This window comes from Dendrobates tinctorius, unplaced genomic scaffold (assembly GCF_039654945.1).
Source record: "Dendrobates tinctorius isolate UK_male_01 unplaced genomic scaffold, ASM3965494v1 ptg000146l, whole genome shotgun sequence".
NCBI classification, from domain to species: domain Eukaryota; kingdom Metazoa; phylum Chordata; class Amphibia; order Anura; family Dendrobatidae; genus Dendrobates; species Dendrobates tinctorius.
This window is the reverse complement of record NW_027361813.1, coordinates 365,044-381,863: the sequence shown is the minus strand read 5'-3', so window position 1 is coordinate 381,863 and position 16,820 is coordinate 365,044. Positions and strand designations below refer to the sequence as shown.

The window sequence follows — 16,820 nt, the reverse complement described above, 5'->3', positions numbered from 1 at the left end:
AGTGAGCAAGTTCAGTGCGGTGTTCCTGACACCTACAGGACCTCGGGCACCGTGTCTAATCCGTCGTCTAACCTACAGGACTTCGGGCATCGGTGCCTAAACTGTCGTGTAATCTACAGGACCTCGGGCATCTGTGTGTAATCCATCGTCTAACCTACAGGACCTCAAGCGTCGATGTCTAATCCATCGTCTAACCTACAGGACCTCAAGCGTCGATGTATAATCCATCGTCTAACCTACAGGACCTCAGGCATCGTGTCTAACCTGTCGTCTAACCTACAGGACCTTGGGCATCAATGTCTAATCCGTCATCTAACCTACAGGACCTCGGGCATCGGTGCCTAAACTGTTGTGTAATCTACAGGACCTCGGGCATCTGTGTGTAATCCGTCATCTAACCTACAGGACTTCGGGCATCGTGTCTAACCTGTCGTCTAACCTACAGGACCTTGGGCATCAGTGTCTAATCCGTCGTCTAACCTACAGGACCTCGGGCATCGGTTTCTAACCTGTCATCTAATCTACAGGACCTCGGGCATCAGTGTCTAATCTGTTGTGTAACCTACAAGACCTCAGGCATCGGTGTGTAATCTGTCGTCTAACCTACAGGACCTCGGGCATCGGTGCCTAAACTGTCGTGTAATCTACAGGACCTCGGGCATCTGTGTGTAATCCGTCGTCTAACCTACAGTACCTCAAGCATCGATGTCTAAACCGTCGTCTAACCTATGGGACCTCAGGCATCGGTGTCTAACCTGTCATCTAATCTACAGGACCTCAGGCATCTGTGTGTAATCCGTCATCTAACCTACAGGACCTCGGGCATCAGTGTCTAATCTGTTGTGTAACCTACAAGACCTCAGGCATCGGTGTGTAATCTGTCGTCTAACCTACAGGACCTCGAGCATTGGTGCCTAAAATGTTGTGTAATCTACAAGACCTCAGGCATCAGTGTCTAATCCGTCGTCTAACCTACAGGACCTCGGGCATCGGTGTCTAATCCATCGTCTAACCTACAGGACCTCAGGCATCGGTGTCTAATCTGTCGTCTAACCTACAGGACCTCGGGCATCAGTGTCTAATCTGTCGTCTAACCTACAGGACCTCGGGCATCGGTGTCTAATCCATCGTCTAACCTACAGGACCTCGGGCATTGGTGCCTAAACTGTAGTGTAATCTACAAGACCTCAGGCATCGGTGTGTAATCTGTCGTCTAACCTACGGGACCGCAGGCAGCAGTGTGTAATCTGTCGTCTATATGAGTCTTAGCACTAATCCAAAAGTTCTTAATTTAGCTGGTTTGGAGCACATTAACCACCCCACAAACGAGGGACTATAACCGTTTACTGGTGAAAAAGGAAGACAATGGACATTACACACCGATGCCCGAGGTCCCGTAGGTAAGACAACGGATTAGACATCGATGCTTGAGGTCCTGTAGGTTAGACGACAGATTACACACTGCTGCCTGAGGTCCCGTAGGTTAGACGACGGTTTAGACACCGATGCCCGAGGTCCTAGGTTAGACGACAGATTAGACACTGCTGCCTGAGGTCCCGTAGGTTAGACAAGAGTTTAGACACTGATGCCCGAGGTCCTGTAGGTTAGACGACGGATTAGACATGTCTGTATTGTTACGATGTTTTTATCACTATTTCTTAATATTGAATTCTTATTAGTTGACGTGTAATAAGTTATACACGTCACATTTAGAATGGAACCATGGAAGCGTCAGCCAGATGCAAGACCGCCATCGTCCTCCTTAGGGTTAGGGTTAGAGTTAACGTTAGGATTGAGCATAGGTTTAGGGTTAAGGTTAGGATCGAGGTTAGGGTTAGGATCGAGGTTAGGGTTAAGGTTAGGATTAGGGTTGTGCTGCTTTTCTCCTTTCTTTCCTTCTGCAATACTTATTCAAGTCTCAGCTTGTGCACCACAGATGCATTTGCTAAATTTGCTATTTTCTGTGAGAAAAATATTCAGGATTGAGAGTCCTCAGTAGTTGATACCTTTTAATGGCTAACTGAAAAGATGGTAATACATTGCAAGCTTTCGAGACTACTCAGGTCTCTTCATCAGGCTAATTTTCTGTGAAAATTTTACAAACAGTTTTCAATTACTGGCTCGATATTTCGGCTTTTTTTCTGCATCTCCATCCATTTCTAGCTCTATAAAGCCAAAACTATCAATCACATAAGAGGGTGACGGGGAGAGATGGGAAACCACTGAGAAGGTGCACTGACCTGTTTGGCCCGGTCACAGTACTTCAAGCGCCTGTGCTTGGTTCGGACAATCATTCTGAGCTGACAAAAGCCATTTAAAGAACAATCAATTTCCATCAATAAAACCCGGACAACAAGGGGCAACTGCTGCATGTGGAAGAGACCCCCATTGTCACTACAGAACGAGCAGTCACATACGAGACAGCGGCGGGACACCAGCTCCACTTCCAGGGTCAGGCCGAGGTGAGACGCGTTCCCCCGATCTAAGAGCAAAAGAGAGAAGAGATGCTGTAAAACCTCGACTGGTACAAAAGCACCACACTCACTGCACAGAAAAAAGTATGTGCCCCCCACATCCTCCTCCAGGGGCTTCTCTGTCCTCATCTACATCCATAGACATTAATAAGGAGGAAAGTATGTGCCCCCCACATCCACCTCCGAGGGCTTCTCTGTCCTCATCTACATCCATAGACATTAATATGGAGGAAAGTATGTGCTCCCCACATCCACCTCCGGGGGCTTCTCTGTCCTCATCTACATCCATAGACATCAATATGGAGGAAAGTATGTGCCCCCCACATCCACCTCCGGGGGCTTCTCTGTCCTCATCTACATCCATAGACATTAATATGGAGGAAAGTATGTGCTCCCCACATCCACCTCGGGGGGCTTCTCTGTCCTCATCTACATCCATAGACATCATTATGGAGAAAGTATGTGCCCCCCACATCCACCTCCGGGGGCTTCTCTGTCCTCATGTACATCCATAGACATTAATATGGAGAAAGTATGTGCCCCCCCACATCCACCTCCGGGGGCTTCACTGTCCTCATCTACATCCATAGACATTAATATGGAGAAAGTATGTGCCCCCCACATCCACCTCCGGGGGCTTCTCTGTCCTCATCTACATCCATAGACATTAATATGGAGAAAGTATGTGCCCCCCACATCCACCTCCGGGGGCTTCACTGTCCTCATCTACATCCATAGACATTAATATGGAGAAAGTATGTGTCCCCCACATCCACCTCCGGGGGCTTCTCTGTCCTCATCTACATCCATAGACATTAATATGGAGAAAGTATGTGTCCCCCACATCCACCTCTGGGGGCTTCTCTGTCCTCATCTACATCCATAGACATTAATATGGAGAAAGTATGTGCCCCCCACATCCACCTCCGGGGGCTTCTCTGTCCTCATCTACATCCATACACATTAATATGGAGGAAGTATGTGCCCCCCACATCCACCTCCGGGGGCTTCACTGTCCTCATCTACATCCATAGACATCAATATGGAGGAAAGCATGTGCCCCCCACATCCACCTCGGGGGGCTTCTCTGTCCACATCTACATCCATACACATTAATATGGAGGAAGTATGTGCCCCCCACATCCACCTCCGGGGGCTTCTCTGTCCTCATCTACATCCATAGACATCAATATGGAGGAAAGTATGTGCCCCCCACATCCACCTCGGGGGGCTTCTCTGTCCTCATCTACATCCATAGACATCAATATGGAGGAAAGTATGTGCCCCCCACATCCACCTCCGGGGGCTTCACTGTCCTCATCTACATCCATAGACATTAATATGGAGGAAAGTATGTGTCCCCCACATCCACCTCCGGGGGCTTCTCTGTCCTCATCTACATCCATACACATTAATATGGAGGAAGTATGTGCCCCCCACATCCACCTCCGGGGGCTTCACTGTCCTCATCATCCATAGACATTAATATGGAGGAAGTATGTGCCCCCTACATCCACCTCCGGGAGCTTCTCTGTCCTCATCTACATCCATAGACATTAATATGGAGGAAGTATGTGCCCCCCCACATCCACCTCCGGGGGCTTCACTGTCCTCATCATCCATAGACATTAATATGGAGGAAAGTATGTGCCCCCCACATCCACCTCCGGGGGCTTCTCTGTCCTCATCTACATCCATAGACATCAATATGGAGGAAAGTATGTGCCCCCCACATCCACCTCGGGGGGATTCTCTGTCCTCATCTACATCCATAGACATCAATATGGAGGAAAGTATGTGCCCCCCACATCCACCTCCGGGGGCTTCACTGTCCTCATCTACATCCATAGACATTAATATGGAGAAAGTATGTGCCCCCCACATCCACCTCCGGGGGCTTCTCTGTCCTCAACTACATCCATACACATTAATATGGAGGAAGTATGTGCCCCCCACATCCACCTCCGGGGGCTTCACTGTCCTCATCATCCATAGACATTAATATGGAGGAAGTATGTGCCCCCCACATCCACCTCCGGGGGCTTCTCTGTCCTCATCTACATCCATAGACATTAATATGGAGAAAGTATGTGCCCCCCACATCCACCTCGGGGGGCTTCTCTGTCCTCATCTACATCCATAGACATCAATATGGAGGAAAGTATGTGTCCCCCACATCCACCTCCGGGGGCTTCTCTGTCCTCATCTACATCCATAGACATTAATATGGAGAAAGTATGTGCCCCCCACATCCACCTCCGGGGGCTTCACTGTCCTCATCTACATCCATAGACATTAATATGGAGGAAAGTATGTGTCCCCCACATCCACCTCCGGGGGCTGCTCTGTCCTCATCTACATCCATACACATTAATATGGAGGAAGTATGTGCCCCCCACATCCACCTCGGGGGGCTTCTCTGTCCTCATCTACATCCATAGACATCAATATGGAGGAAAGTATGGGTCCCTCACATCCACCTCCGGGGGCTTCTCTGTCCTCATCTACATCCATAGACATTAATATGGAGAAAGTATGTGTCCCCCACATCCACCTCCGGGGGCTTCTCTGTCCTCATCTACATCCATACACATTAATAAGGAGGAAGTATGTGCCCCCACATCCACCTCCGGGGGCTTCTCTGTCCTCATCTACATCCATAGACATCAATATGGAGGAAAGTATGGGTCCCTCACATCCACCTCCGGGGGCTTCACTGTCCTCATCTACATCCATAGACATCAATATGGAGGAAAGTATGTGCCCCCCACATCCACCTCCGGGGGCTTCACTGTCCTCATCTACATCCATAGACATTAATATGGAGAAAGTATGTGTCCCCCACATCCACCTCCGGGGGCTTCTCTGTCCTCAACTACATCCATACACATTAATATGGAGGAAGTATGTGCCCCCCACATCCACCTCCGGGGGCTTCACTGTCCTCATCATCCATAGACATTAATATGGAGGAAGTATGTGCCCCCCACATCCACCTCCGGGGGCTTCTCTGTCCTCATCTACATCCATAGACATTAATATGGAGAAAGTATGTGCCCCCCACATCCACCTCGGGGGGCTTCTCTGTCCTCATCTACATCCATAGACATCAATATGGAGGAAAGTATGTGTCCCCCACATCCACCTCCGGGGGCTTCTCTGTCCTCATCTACATCCATAGACATTAATATGGAGAAAGTATGTGCCCCCCACATCCACCTCCGGGGGCTTCACTGTCCTCATCTACATCCATAGACATTAATATGGAGGAAAGTATGTGTCCCCCACATCCACCTCCGGGGGCTGCTCTGTCCTCATCTACATCCATACACATTAATATGGAGGAAGTATGTGCCCCCCACATCCACCTCGGGGGGCTTCTCTGTCCTCATCTACATCCATAGACATCAATATGGAGGAAAGTATGGGTCCCTCACATCCACCTCCGGGGGCTTCTCTGTCCTCATCTACATCCATAGACATTAATATGGAGAAAGTATGTGTCCCCCACATCCACCTCCGGGGGCTTCTCTGTCCTCATCTACATCCATACACATTAATAAGGAGGAAGTATGTGCCCCCACATCCACCTCCGGGGGCTTCTCTGTCCTCATCTACATCCATAGACATCAATATGGAGGAAAGTATGGGTCCCTCACATCCACCTCCGGGGGCTTCACTGTCCTCATCTACATCCATAGACATTAATATGGAGAAAGTATGTGCCCCCCACATCCACCTCCGGGGGCTTCACTGTCCTCATCTACATCCATAGACATTAATATGGAGAAAGTATGTGCCCCCCACATCCACCTCCGGGGGCTTCTCTGTCCTCATCTACATCCATAGACATTAATATGGAGAAAGTATGTGCTCCCCACATCCACCTCCGGGGGCTTCACTGTCCTCATCTACATCCATAGACATTAATATGGAGAAAGTATGTGCCCCCCACATCCACCTCCGGGGGCTTCACTGTCCTCCTCTACATCCATAGACATTAATATGGAGAAAGTATGTGCCCCCCACATCCACCTCCGGGGGATTCACTGTCCTCATCTACATCCATAGACATTAATAAAGAGAAAGTATGTGCCCCCCACATCCACCTCCGGGGGATTCACTGTCCTCATCTACATCCATAGACATTAATATGGAGGAAAGTATGTGTCCCCCACATCCACCTCCGGGGGCTTCTCTGTCCTCATCTACATCCATAGACATTAATATGGAGAAAGTATGTGCCCCCCACATCCACCTCCGGGGGCTTCTCTGTCCTCATCTACATCCATAGACATTAATATGGAGAAAAGTATGTGCCCCCCACACCCACCTCTGGGGGCTTCACTGTCCTCATCTACATCCATAGACAATAATATGGAGGAAAGTATGTGCCCCCCACATCCACCTCCGGGGGCTTCACTGTCCTCATCTACATCCATACACATTAATATGGAGGAAGTATGTGCCCCCCACATCCACCTCCGGGGGCTTCACTGTCCTCATCATCCATAGACATTAATATGGAGGAAGTATGTGCCCCCTACATCCACCTCCGGGGGCTTCTCTGTCCTCATCTACATCCATAGACATTAATATGGAGAAAGTATGTGCCCCCCACATCCACCTCCGGGGGCTTCTCTGTCCTCATCTACATCCATAGACATTAATATGGAGAAAGTATGTGCCCCCCACATCCACCTCCGGGGGCTTCACTGTCCTCATCTACATCCATAGACATTAATATGGAGAAAGTATGTGTCCCCCACATCCACCTCCGGGGGCTTCTCTGTCCTCATCTACATCCATACACATTAATATGGAGGAAGTATGTGCCCCCCACATCCACTTCCGGGGGCTTCACTGTCCTCATCATCCATAGACATTAATATGGAGGAAGTATGTGCCCCCCACATCCACCTCGGGGGGCTTCTCTGTCCTCATCTACATCCATAGACATTAATATGGAGAAAGTATGTGCCCCCCACATCCACCTCGGGGGGCTTCTCTGTCCTCATCTACATCCATAGACATCAATATGGAGGAAAGTATGTGTCCCCCACATCCACCTCCGGGGGCTTCTCTGTCCTCATCTACATCCATAGACATTAATATGGAGAAAGTATGTGCCCCCACATCCACCTCCGGGGGCTTCTCTGTCCTCATCTACATCCATACACATTAATATGGAGGAAGTATGTGCCCCCCACATCCACCTCCGGGGGCTTCTCTGTCCTCATCTACATCCATAGACATTAATATGGAGAAAGTATGTGTCCCCCCACATCCACCTCCGGGGGCTTCTCTGTCCTCATCTACATCCATACACATTAATATGGAGGAAGTATGTGTCCCCCACATCCACCTCCGGGGGCTTCTCTGTCCTCATCTACATCCATACACATTAATATGGAGGAAGTATGTGTCCCCCCACATCCACCTCCGGGGGCTTCTCTGTCCTCATCTACATCCATACACATTAATATGGAGGAAGTATGTGTCCCCCACATCCACCTCCGGGGGCTTCTCTGTCCTCATCTACATCCATACACATTAATATGGAGAAAGTATGTGCCCCCCACATCCACCTCCGGGGGCTTCACTGTCCTCATCTACATCCATACACATTAATATGGAGGAAGTATGTGTCCCCCACATCCACCTCCGGGGGCTTCACTGTCCTCATCTACATCCATAGACATTAATATGGAGAAAGTATGTGTCCCCCCACATCCACCTCCGGGGGCTTCTCTGTCCTCATCTACATCCATACACATTAATATGGAGGAAGTATGTGTCCCCCACATCCACCTCCGGGGGCTTCACTGTCCTCATCTACATCCATAGACATTAATATGGAGAAAGTATGTGTCCCCCACATCCACCTCCGGGGGCTTCACTGTCCTCATCTACATCCATAGACATTAATATGGAGAAAGTATGTGCCTCCCACATCCACCTTCGGGGGATTCACTGTCCTCATCTACATCCATAGACATTAATAAAGAGAAAGTATGTGCCCCCCACATCCACCTCCGGGGGATTCACTGTCCTCATCTACATCCATAGACATTAATAAAGAGAAAGTATGTGCCCCCCACATCCACCTCCGGGGGATTCACTGTCCTCATCTACATCCATAGACATTAATAAAGAGAAAGTATGTGCCCCCCACATCCACCTCCGGGGGATTCACTGTCCTCATCTACATCCATAGACATTAATATGGAGAAAGTATGTGCCCCCCACACCCACCTCTGGGGGCTTCACTGTCCTCATCTACATCCATAGACATTAATATGGAGAAAGTATGTGTCCCCCACATCCACCTCCGGGGGCTTCACTGTCCTCATCTACATCCATAGACATTAATAAAGAGAAAGTATGTGCCCCCCACATCCACCTTCGGGGGATTCACTGTCCTCATCTACATCCATAGACATTAATAAAGAGAAAGTATGTGCCCCCCACATCCACCTCCGGGGGATTCACTGTCCTCATCTACATCCATAGACATTAATATGGAGAAAGTATGTGCCCCCCACACCCACCTCTGGGGGCTTCACTGTCCTCATCTACATCCATAGACATTAATATGGAGAAAGTATGTGTCCCCCACATCCACCTCCGGGGGCTTCACTGTCCTCATCTACATCCATAGACATTAATATGGAGAAAGTATGTGTCCCCCACATCCACCTCCGGGGGCTTCACTGTCCTCATCTACATCCATAGACATTAATATGGAGAAAGTATGTGTCCCCCACATCCACCTCCGGGGGCTTCACTGTCCTCATCTACATCCATAGACATTAATAAAGAGAAAGTATGTGCCCCCCACATCCACCTCCGGGGGATTCACTGTCCTCATCTACATCCATAGACATTAATATGGAGAAAGTATGTGCCCCCCACACCCACCTCTGGGGGCTTCACTGTCCTCATCTACATCCATAGACATTAATAAAGAGAAAGTATGTGCCCCCCACATCCACCTCCGGGGGCTTCTCTGTCCTCATCTACATCCATAGACATTAATATGGAGAAAAGTATGTGCCCCCCACACCCACCTCTGGGGACTTCACTGTCCTCATCTACATCCATAGACATTAATAAAGAGAAAGTATGTGCCCCCCACACCCACCTCTGGGGGCTTCTCTGTCCTCATCTACATCCATAGACATTAATAAAGAGAAAGTATGTGCCCCCCACACCCACCTCTGGGGGCTTCTCTGTCCTCATCTACATCCATAGACATTAATATGGAGAAAAGTATGTGCCCCCCACACCCACCTCTGGGGGCTTCACTGTCCTCATCTACATCCATAGACATTAATAAAGAGAAAGTATGTGCCCCCCACACCCACCTCTGGGGGCTTCTCTGTCCTCATCTACATCCATAGACATTAATAAAGAGAAAGTATGTGCCCCCCACACCCACCTCTGGGGGCTTCTCTGTCCTCATCTACATCCATAGACATTAATATGGAGAAAAGTATGTGCCCCCCACACCCACCTCTGGGGACTTCACTGTCCTCATCTACATCCATAGACATTAATATAGAGAAAGTATGTGCCCCCCACATCCACCTCTGGGGGCTTCACTGTCCTCATCTACATCCATAGACATTAATATCAAGGAAAGTATGTGCCCCCCACATCCACCTCCGGGGGCTTCACTGTCCTCATCTACATCCATAGACATTAATATGGAGAAAGTATGTGCCCCCCACATCCACCTCCGGGGGCTTCTCTGTCCTCATCTACATCCATAGACATTAATATGGAGAAAGTATGTGCCCCCCACATCCACCTCCGGGGGCTTCACTGTCCTCATCTACATCCATAGACATTAATATGGAGAAAAGTATGTGCCCCCCACACCCACCTCTGGGGGCTTCACTGTCCTCATCTACATCCATAGACATTAATATGGAGAAAGTATGTGCCCCCCACATCCACCTCCGGGGGCTTCTCTGTCCTCATCTACATCCATAGACATTAATATGGAGAAAGTATGTGCCCCCCACATCCACCTCCGGGGGCTTCACTGTCCTCATCTACATCCATAGACATTAATATGGAGAAAGTATGTGCCCCCCACATCCACCTCCGGGGGCTTCACTGTCCTCATCTACATCCATAGACATTAATATGGAGAAAAGTATGTGCCCCCCACACCCACCTCTGGGGGCTTCACTGTCCTCATCTACATCCATAGACATTAATATGGAGAAAGTATGTGCCCCCCACATCCACCTCCGGGGGCTTCTCTGTCCTCATCTACATCCATAGACATTAATATGGAGAAAAGTATGTGCCCCCCACATCCACCTCCGGGGGCTTCACTGTCCTCATCTACATCCATAGACATTAATATGGAGAAAGTATGTGCCCCCCACATCCACCTCCGGGGGCTTCTCTGTCCTCATCTACATCCATAGACATTAATATGGAGAAAGTATGTGCCCCCCACATCCACCTCCGGGGGCTTCACTGCCCTCATCTACATCCATAGACATTAATATGGAGAAAAGTATGTGCCCCCCACACCCACCTCTGGGGGCTTCACTGTCCTCATCTACATCCATAGACATTAATATCAAGGAAAGTATGTGCCCCCCACATCCACCTCCGGGGGCTTCACTGTCCTCATCTACATCCATAGACATTAATATGGAGAAAGTATGTGCCCCCCACATCCACCTCCGGGGGCTTCTCTGTCCTCATCTACATCCATAGACATTAATATGGAGAAAGTATGTGCCCCCCACATCCACCTCCGGGGGCTTCACTGTCCTCATCTACATCCATAGACATTAATATGGAGAAAGTATGTGTCCCCCACATCCACCTCCGGGGGCTTCTCTGTCCTCATCTACATCCATAGACATTAATATGGAGGAAGTATGTGCCCCCCACATCCACCTCCGGGGGCTTCTCTGTCCTCATCTACATCCATAGACATTAATAAGGAGGAAAGTATGTGCCCCCCACATCCACCTCCGGGGGCTTCACTGTCCTCATCTACATCCATAGACATTAATATGAAGAAAGTATGTGCCCCCCACATCCTCCTCCGGGGGCTTCACTGTCCTCATCTACATCCATAGACATTAATATGGAGAAAGTATGTGCCCCCCACATCCACCTCCGGGGGCTTCTCTGTCCTCATCTACATCCATACACATTAATATGGAGGAAGTATGTGCCCCCCACATCCACCTCCGGGGGCTTCTCTGTCCTCATCTACATCAATAGACATTAATATGGAGGAAGTATGTGCCCCCCACATCCACCTCCGGGAGCTTCACTGTCCTCATCTACATCCATAGACATTAATATGGAGGAAGTATGTGCCCCCCACATCCACCTCCGGGGGCTTCACTGTCCTCATCATCCATAGACATTAATATGGAGAAAGTATGTGCCCCCCACATCCACCTCCGGGGGCTTCTCTGTCCTCATCTACATCCATAGACATTAATATGGAGAAAGTATGTGCCCCCCACATCCACCTCCGGGGGCTTCTCTGTCCTCATCTACATCCATAGACATTAATATGGAGGAAGTATGTGCCCCCCACATCCACCTCCGGGGGCTTCACTGTCCTCATCATCCATAGACATTAATATGGAGAAAGTATGTGCCCCCCACATCCACCTCCGGGGGCTTCTCTGTCCTCATCTACATCCATACACATTAATATGGAGGAAGTATGTGCCCCCCACATCCACCTCCGGGGGCTTCACTGTCCTCATCATCCATAGACATTAATATGGAGAAAGTATGTGCCCCCCACATCCACCTCCGGGGGCTTCTCTGTCCTCATCTACATCCATACACATTAATATGGAGGAAGTATGTGCCCCCCACATCCACCTCCGGGGGATTCACTGTCCTCATCATCCATAGACATTAATATGGAGGAAGTATGTGCCCCCAACATCCACCTCCGGGGGCTTCTCTGTCCTCATCAACATCCATAGACATTAATATGGAGAAAGTATGTGACCCCCACATCCACCTCCGGGGGCTTCTCTGTCCTCATCTACATCCATAGACATTAATATGGAGAAAGTATGTGCCCCCCACATCCACCTCCGGGGGCTCCACTGTCCTCATCTACATCCATAGACATTAATATGGAGGAAGTATGTGCCCCCAACATCCACCTCCGGGGGCTTCTCTGTCCTCATCTACATCCATAGACATTAATATGGAGAAAGTATGTGCCCCCCACATCCACCTCCGGGGGCTTCACTGTCCTCATCTACATCCATAGACATTAATATGGAGAAAGTATGTGCCCCCCACATCCACCTCCGGGGGCTTCACTGTCCTCATCATCCATAGACATTAATATGGAGAAAGTATGTGCCCCCCACATCCACCTCCGGGGACTTCTCTGTCCTCATCTACATCCATAGACATTAATATGGAGAAAGTATGTGCCCCCCACATCCACCTCCGGGGGCTTCTCTGTCCTCATCTACATCTATAGACATTAATATGGAGAAAGTATGTGCCCCCCACATCCACCTCCGGGGCTTCACTGTCCTCATCTACATCCATAGACATTAATATGGAGAAAGTATGTGACCCCCACATCCACCTCCGGGGGCTTCTCTGTCCTCATCTACATCCATAGACATTAATATGGAGAAAGTATGTGCCCCCCACATCCACCTCCGGGGGCTTGTCTGTCCTCATCTACATCCATAGACATTAATATGGAGGAAGTATGTGCCCCCAACATCCACCTCCGGGGGCTTCTCTGTCCTCATCTACATCCATAGACATTAATATGGAGAAAGTATGTGCCCCCCACATCCACCTCCGGGGGCTTCACTGTCCTCATCTACATCCATAGACATTAATATGGAGAAAGTATGTGCCCCCCACATCCACCTCCGGGGGCTTCACTGTCCTCATCATCCATAGACATTAATATGGAGAAAGTATGTGCCCCCCACATCCACCTCCGGGGACTTCTCTGTCCTCATCTACATCCATAGACATTAATATGGAGAAAGTATGTGCCCCCCACATCCACCTCCGGGGGCTTCTCTGTCCTCATCTACATCTATAGACATTAATATGGAGAAAGTATGTGCCCCCCACATCCACCTCCGGGGGCTTCACTGTCCTCATCTATTGTAAGGATTCTGGACTTTCCTTTGTGCCTGTTTGCCCTTATTCAAGATGGAGTCTTGTATCTCGCCCTGTCATGGAACTTCCTGACTGTTTTGTGATTTAAGTCTGGGTCGTGTGTTCCTCTTTGCCTGAGTATTTTGTTGCTGTTGGCTCTTGAGCTCCTGCCTGTCTACTGGTGGACTCCCTGCTGCTCGCTACTCAGTGCTCCGCCTCTCCATGCACTGCTACCTAAAGTCCACTGTACGTCTCCCTGATCCCTGCTATCTGAACTTCTAGCGAGGAGCTGTTCGCCTCTGGAACTGCTGTGGCCAGTAAGGAATCTTGACGTCACCTTCTCCTCTTGGTCTGTTTGTGTGGGCTGCTGTGCTGGACTTGTGCGGGACGTTCAGCCCAATAGGTACATGTGGTGACCTTTCTCTGTTAATGCTACTCCTGTGAATTGCTGGACTTCTACATCTAGGTGCCGGTGTGCATTTTCACCGATATGATTGCTGGACTATTACATGTTAGTGCGGTGTTAGTGCTCATCCATATCGCTGGACTTCCTCATTAAGGACCATGTGATTCCTCTCGTATATACTGCTGGACTCTCAATTTTACTGCCTAGTGCACACCTGCGTCATATTACTGTTGGACTGGTTCATATTAGTGGTTGCGCCCAGCTCTTCAGTTACACTGGACATTTCCATATTGTGCTGTGCATTCGTTACTGTTGCAGGAAGTGCTCTGTTAGTTTTGTTTTACTTCTTAATATACTTATTTACATCAGCTTTGGTCTCAGTTTTGCATTATCCCATGCAATCAGATTCTGTAGTGCCCATATAATTGTTACAGGATACTCAGGCCATTTAAGAAATTTTCTGGGATAATGTCGATTGAGACAAAGTTCGATCAGTTGTTCTCTATGATCAACTCTTACAGGGGGAAACAGAGACTCTGCAAAACAAGGTTGCTGACTGGGAGGCCCATTTTGGACAGGCACTTCAGGGTTTAAGTAATCAGATAACAACATGGGTGTCTCCACCTCCATGGCCACTATTGCCAACTAGCCTTCCCAGGTTACCACCGTTTAGGTTCAATGGAGACTGCTACAAGTTTTGTGGGTTTGTGAATCAATGTCTTTTGTATTTTGGTGTGCATGCCACCCACTTCCCTACTGATCGATCCAAGGTTTTATGTATAATCATGTTACTTACTTCCCGAGCTCTCGCGTGGGCAAATCCGCTGAGACTCGATCATCAGGAAATGCTATCCTTTATGTTGATGTCCTCACCATATTTCCAGTTAATTTTAGGAATTCCATGGCTGCAGTCGCAAAATCCTGTCATCAACTGGGAGACCAAGGAGATCACTTTCCCATCAAGAGAAACACCAGTAACAAGCCAGGCAAGTCCTCAGGACACAGACTGTACCACTGAGGTATCGTTATTACCATCCATTTATAATGAATTCTCTGATATTTGTGAAAAGTTGATGGCAGACCAGCTTCCTCCTCACAGACCTTATGATTGACCCATTGAACTGCTTCCAGGGGCAGCTATTCCATTCAAGAAGGTCTACCCACTAGCAGGCACTGCAGGCTTTGGAGGAATACATTGATGAGAATTTGGCTAAGGGTTTCATTCGCCCCACTTCATCACTGGCAGGGGCGCCCATCTTTTTTGTAAAGAAGAAGGATGGAACTCTTAGACCTTGTATTGATTATCGGGAGCTCAATAAGGTAACAATTCGGAATCACTACCCTTTAGCGTTAATTCCTGAACTGCTGGAAAGAGTACGACAGGCTAAAATCTTCTCCAAGTTAGATCTTCGAGGAGCGTATAACTTGATTCGGATCCGCTCTGGAGATGAATGGAAGACTGCATTTAGATGTCGGTATGGGCATTTCGAATATCTTATGATGCCTTTCGGTCTCTGCAATGCTCAGGCAACCTTCCAACACTTGGCTAATGATATTTTGAGAGATCTGTTAGATCAGTTTGTCGTGATCTAGCTGGACGATATTTTGATTATTTTCTGATTCGTTGGTCTTGAGACGCCTGTAAGAGAATCATATCTACATTAAGCCGGAAAAGTGTGAGTTCCATCACACAGAGATTGAATTTCCGGGGTATATCATCTCGCCACAGGGGCTTAACATGGAGGAAAGTAAGATCCAGGCTATTCTTCAGTGTCCTGCACCTAAAAATGTCAAGGAGGTACAGCGTTTCATCGGATTCTCAAACTTTTATAGACAATTTATTCGTAATTTCTCTGAAATTGTTCGACCCATTACGCAGCTAACTAAGAAAGAAAAGACTTTCTTGTGGGCTCCACAGGCTTTCAGTAAGCGTTTGATTGCCTTAAGTCCAAGTTTACTTCTGCACCTGTACCGATTCACCATAACCCAGCACATCCTTTCATCGTGGAAGTCTACTCTTCGGATTGTGCTCTGGGGGTCAAGCTCTCACAGAGAACAGGAGAGAAAGGTCTGTTACATCCATGTGCTTTTTTTCTCTCGCAGACTTTCCACTGCAGACAAGAATTGCCATGTGGAAGATAAAGAGCTTCTAGCCATTATCTCTGCATTTAAGGAATGGAGACACCATCTGCAAGGGGCCGCACAATAAGGAAATGATAGAGGAGGTAAGAGTGTTTGGGACCCTAGGAGGTAGCGACCATGCTATTTTAGAATTTTGGTTAACTAGTGGAGGAAGACCTGTGAAGACTCAAACTTCAAGGTTAGATTTCAGAAAGGCAGATTTTAAGGGATTCAGAAAGAGAATTGGAGGGATCCAATGGCTGGATATCCTTAAGGACAAAAAAGGCCAGGAAGGATGGGAAATTTTGAAAAATGAGATTATCAAAGCACAATCGTTAACAATTCCGAAAAGAGGGAAGAATAGGAAGCATTTAAGGAAACCAGGATGGATGAACACAGAACTTAAACACATGCTAAAAAGGAAGAAAGAAATGTTTATCAAATGGAAGGAGGGAGGTATATCTAAAGAAGAATATAATGCTGTCTGCAGAACCTGCAGGGCACGAATAAGATTATCTAAAGCTGACAATGAATTGAGGCTTGCAAGAGATGTCAAAAGCAATAAAAAAAAAGGATTTGGGGGATATGTCAAAAGTAAAAGAAAAGTCAAAGATGCTATAGGATTTTTACAGGATGAAAATGATGAAATGGTAAGAAAGGATGTTGAG

At 48.3% G+C, this 16,820-nt stretch overlaps 1 protein-coding gene across 3 annotated transcripts in view; it reads right to left on the bottom strand.

The window, feature by feature from the left end:
• LOC141049655 (integrin alpha-L-like) overlaps positions 1-16,820 on the bottom strand; it is a 224,562-nt gene that overhangs the window by 194,241 nt on the left and 13,501 nt on the right. For all 3 annotated transcript variants that reach the window (XM_073546286.1, XM_073546288.1, XM_073546287.1), the window contains exon 4: positions 2,418-2,482. In XM_073546286.1, coding sequence (XP_073402387.1) covers positions 2,418-2,482 — 65 coding nt within the window. The remainder of the gene's footprint in view (positions 1-2,417; positions 2,483-16,820) is intronic.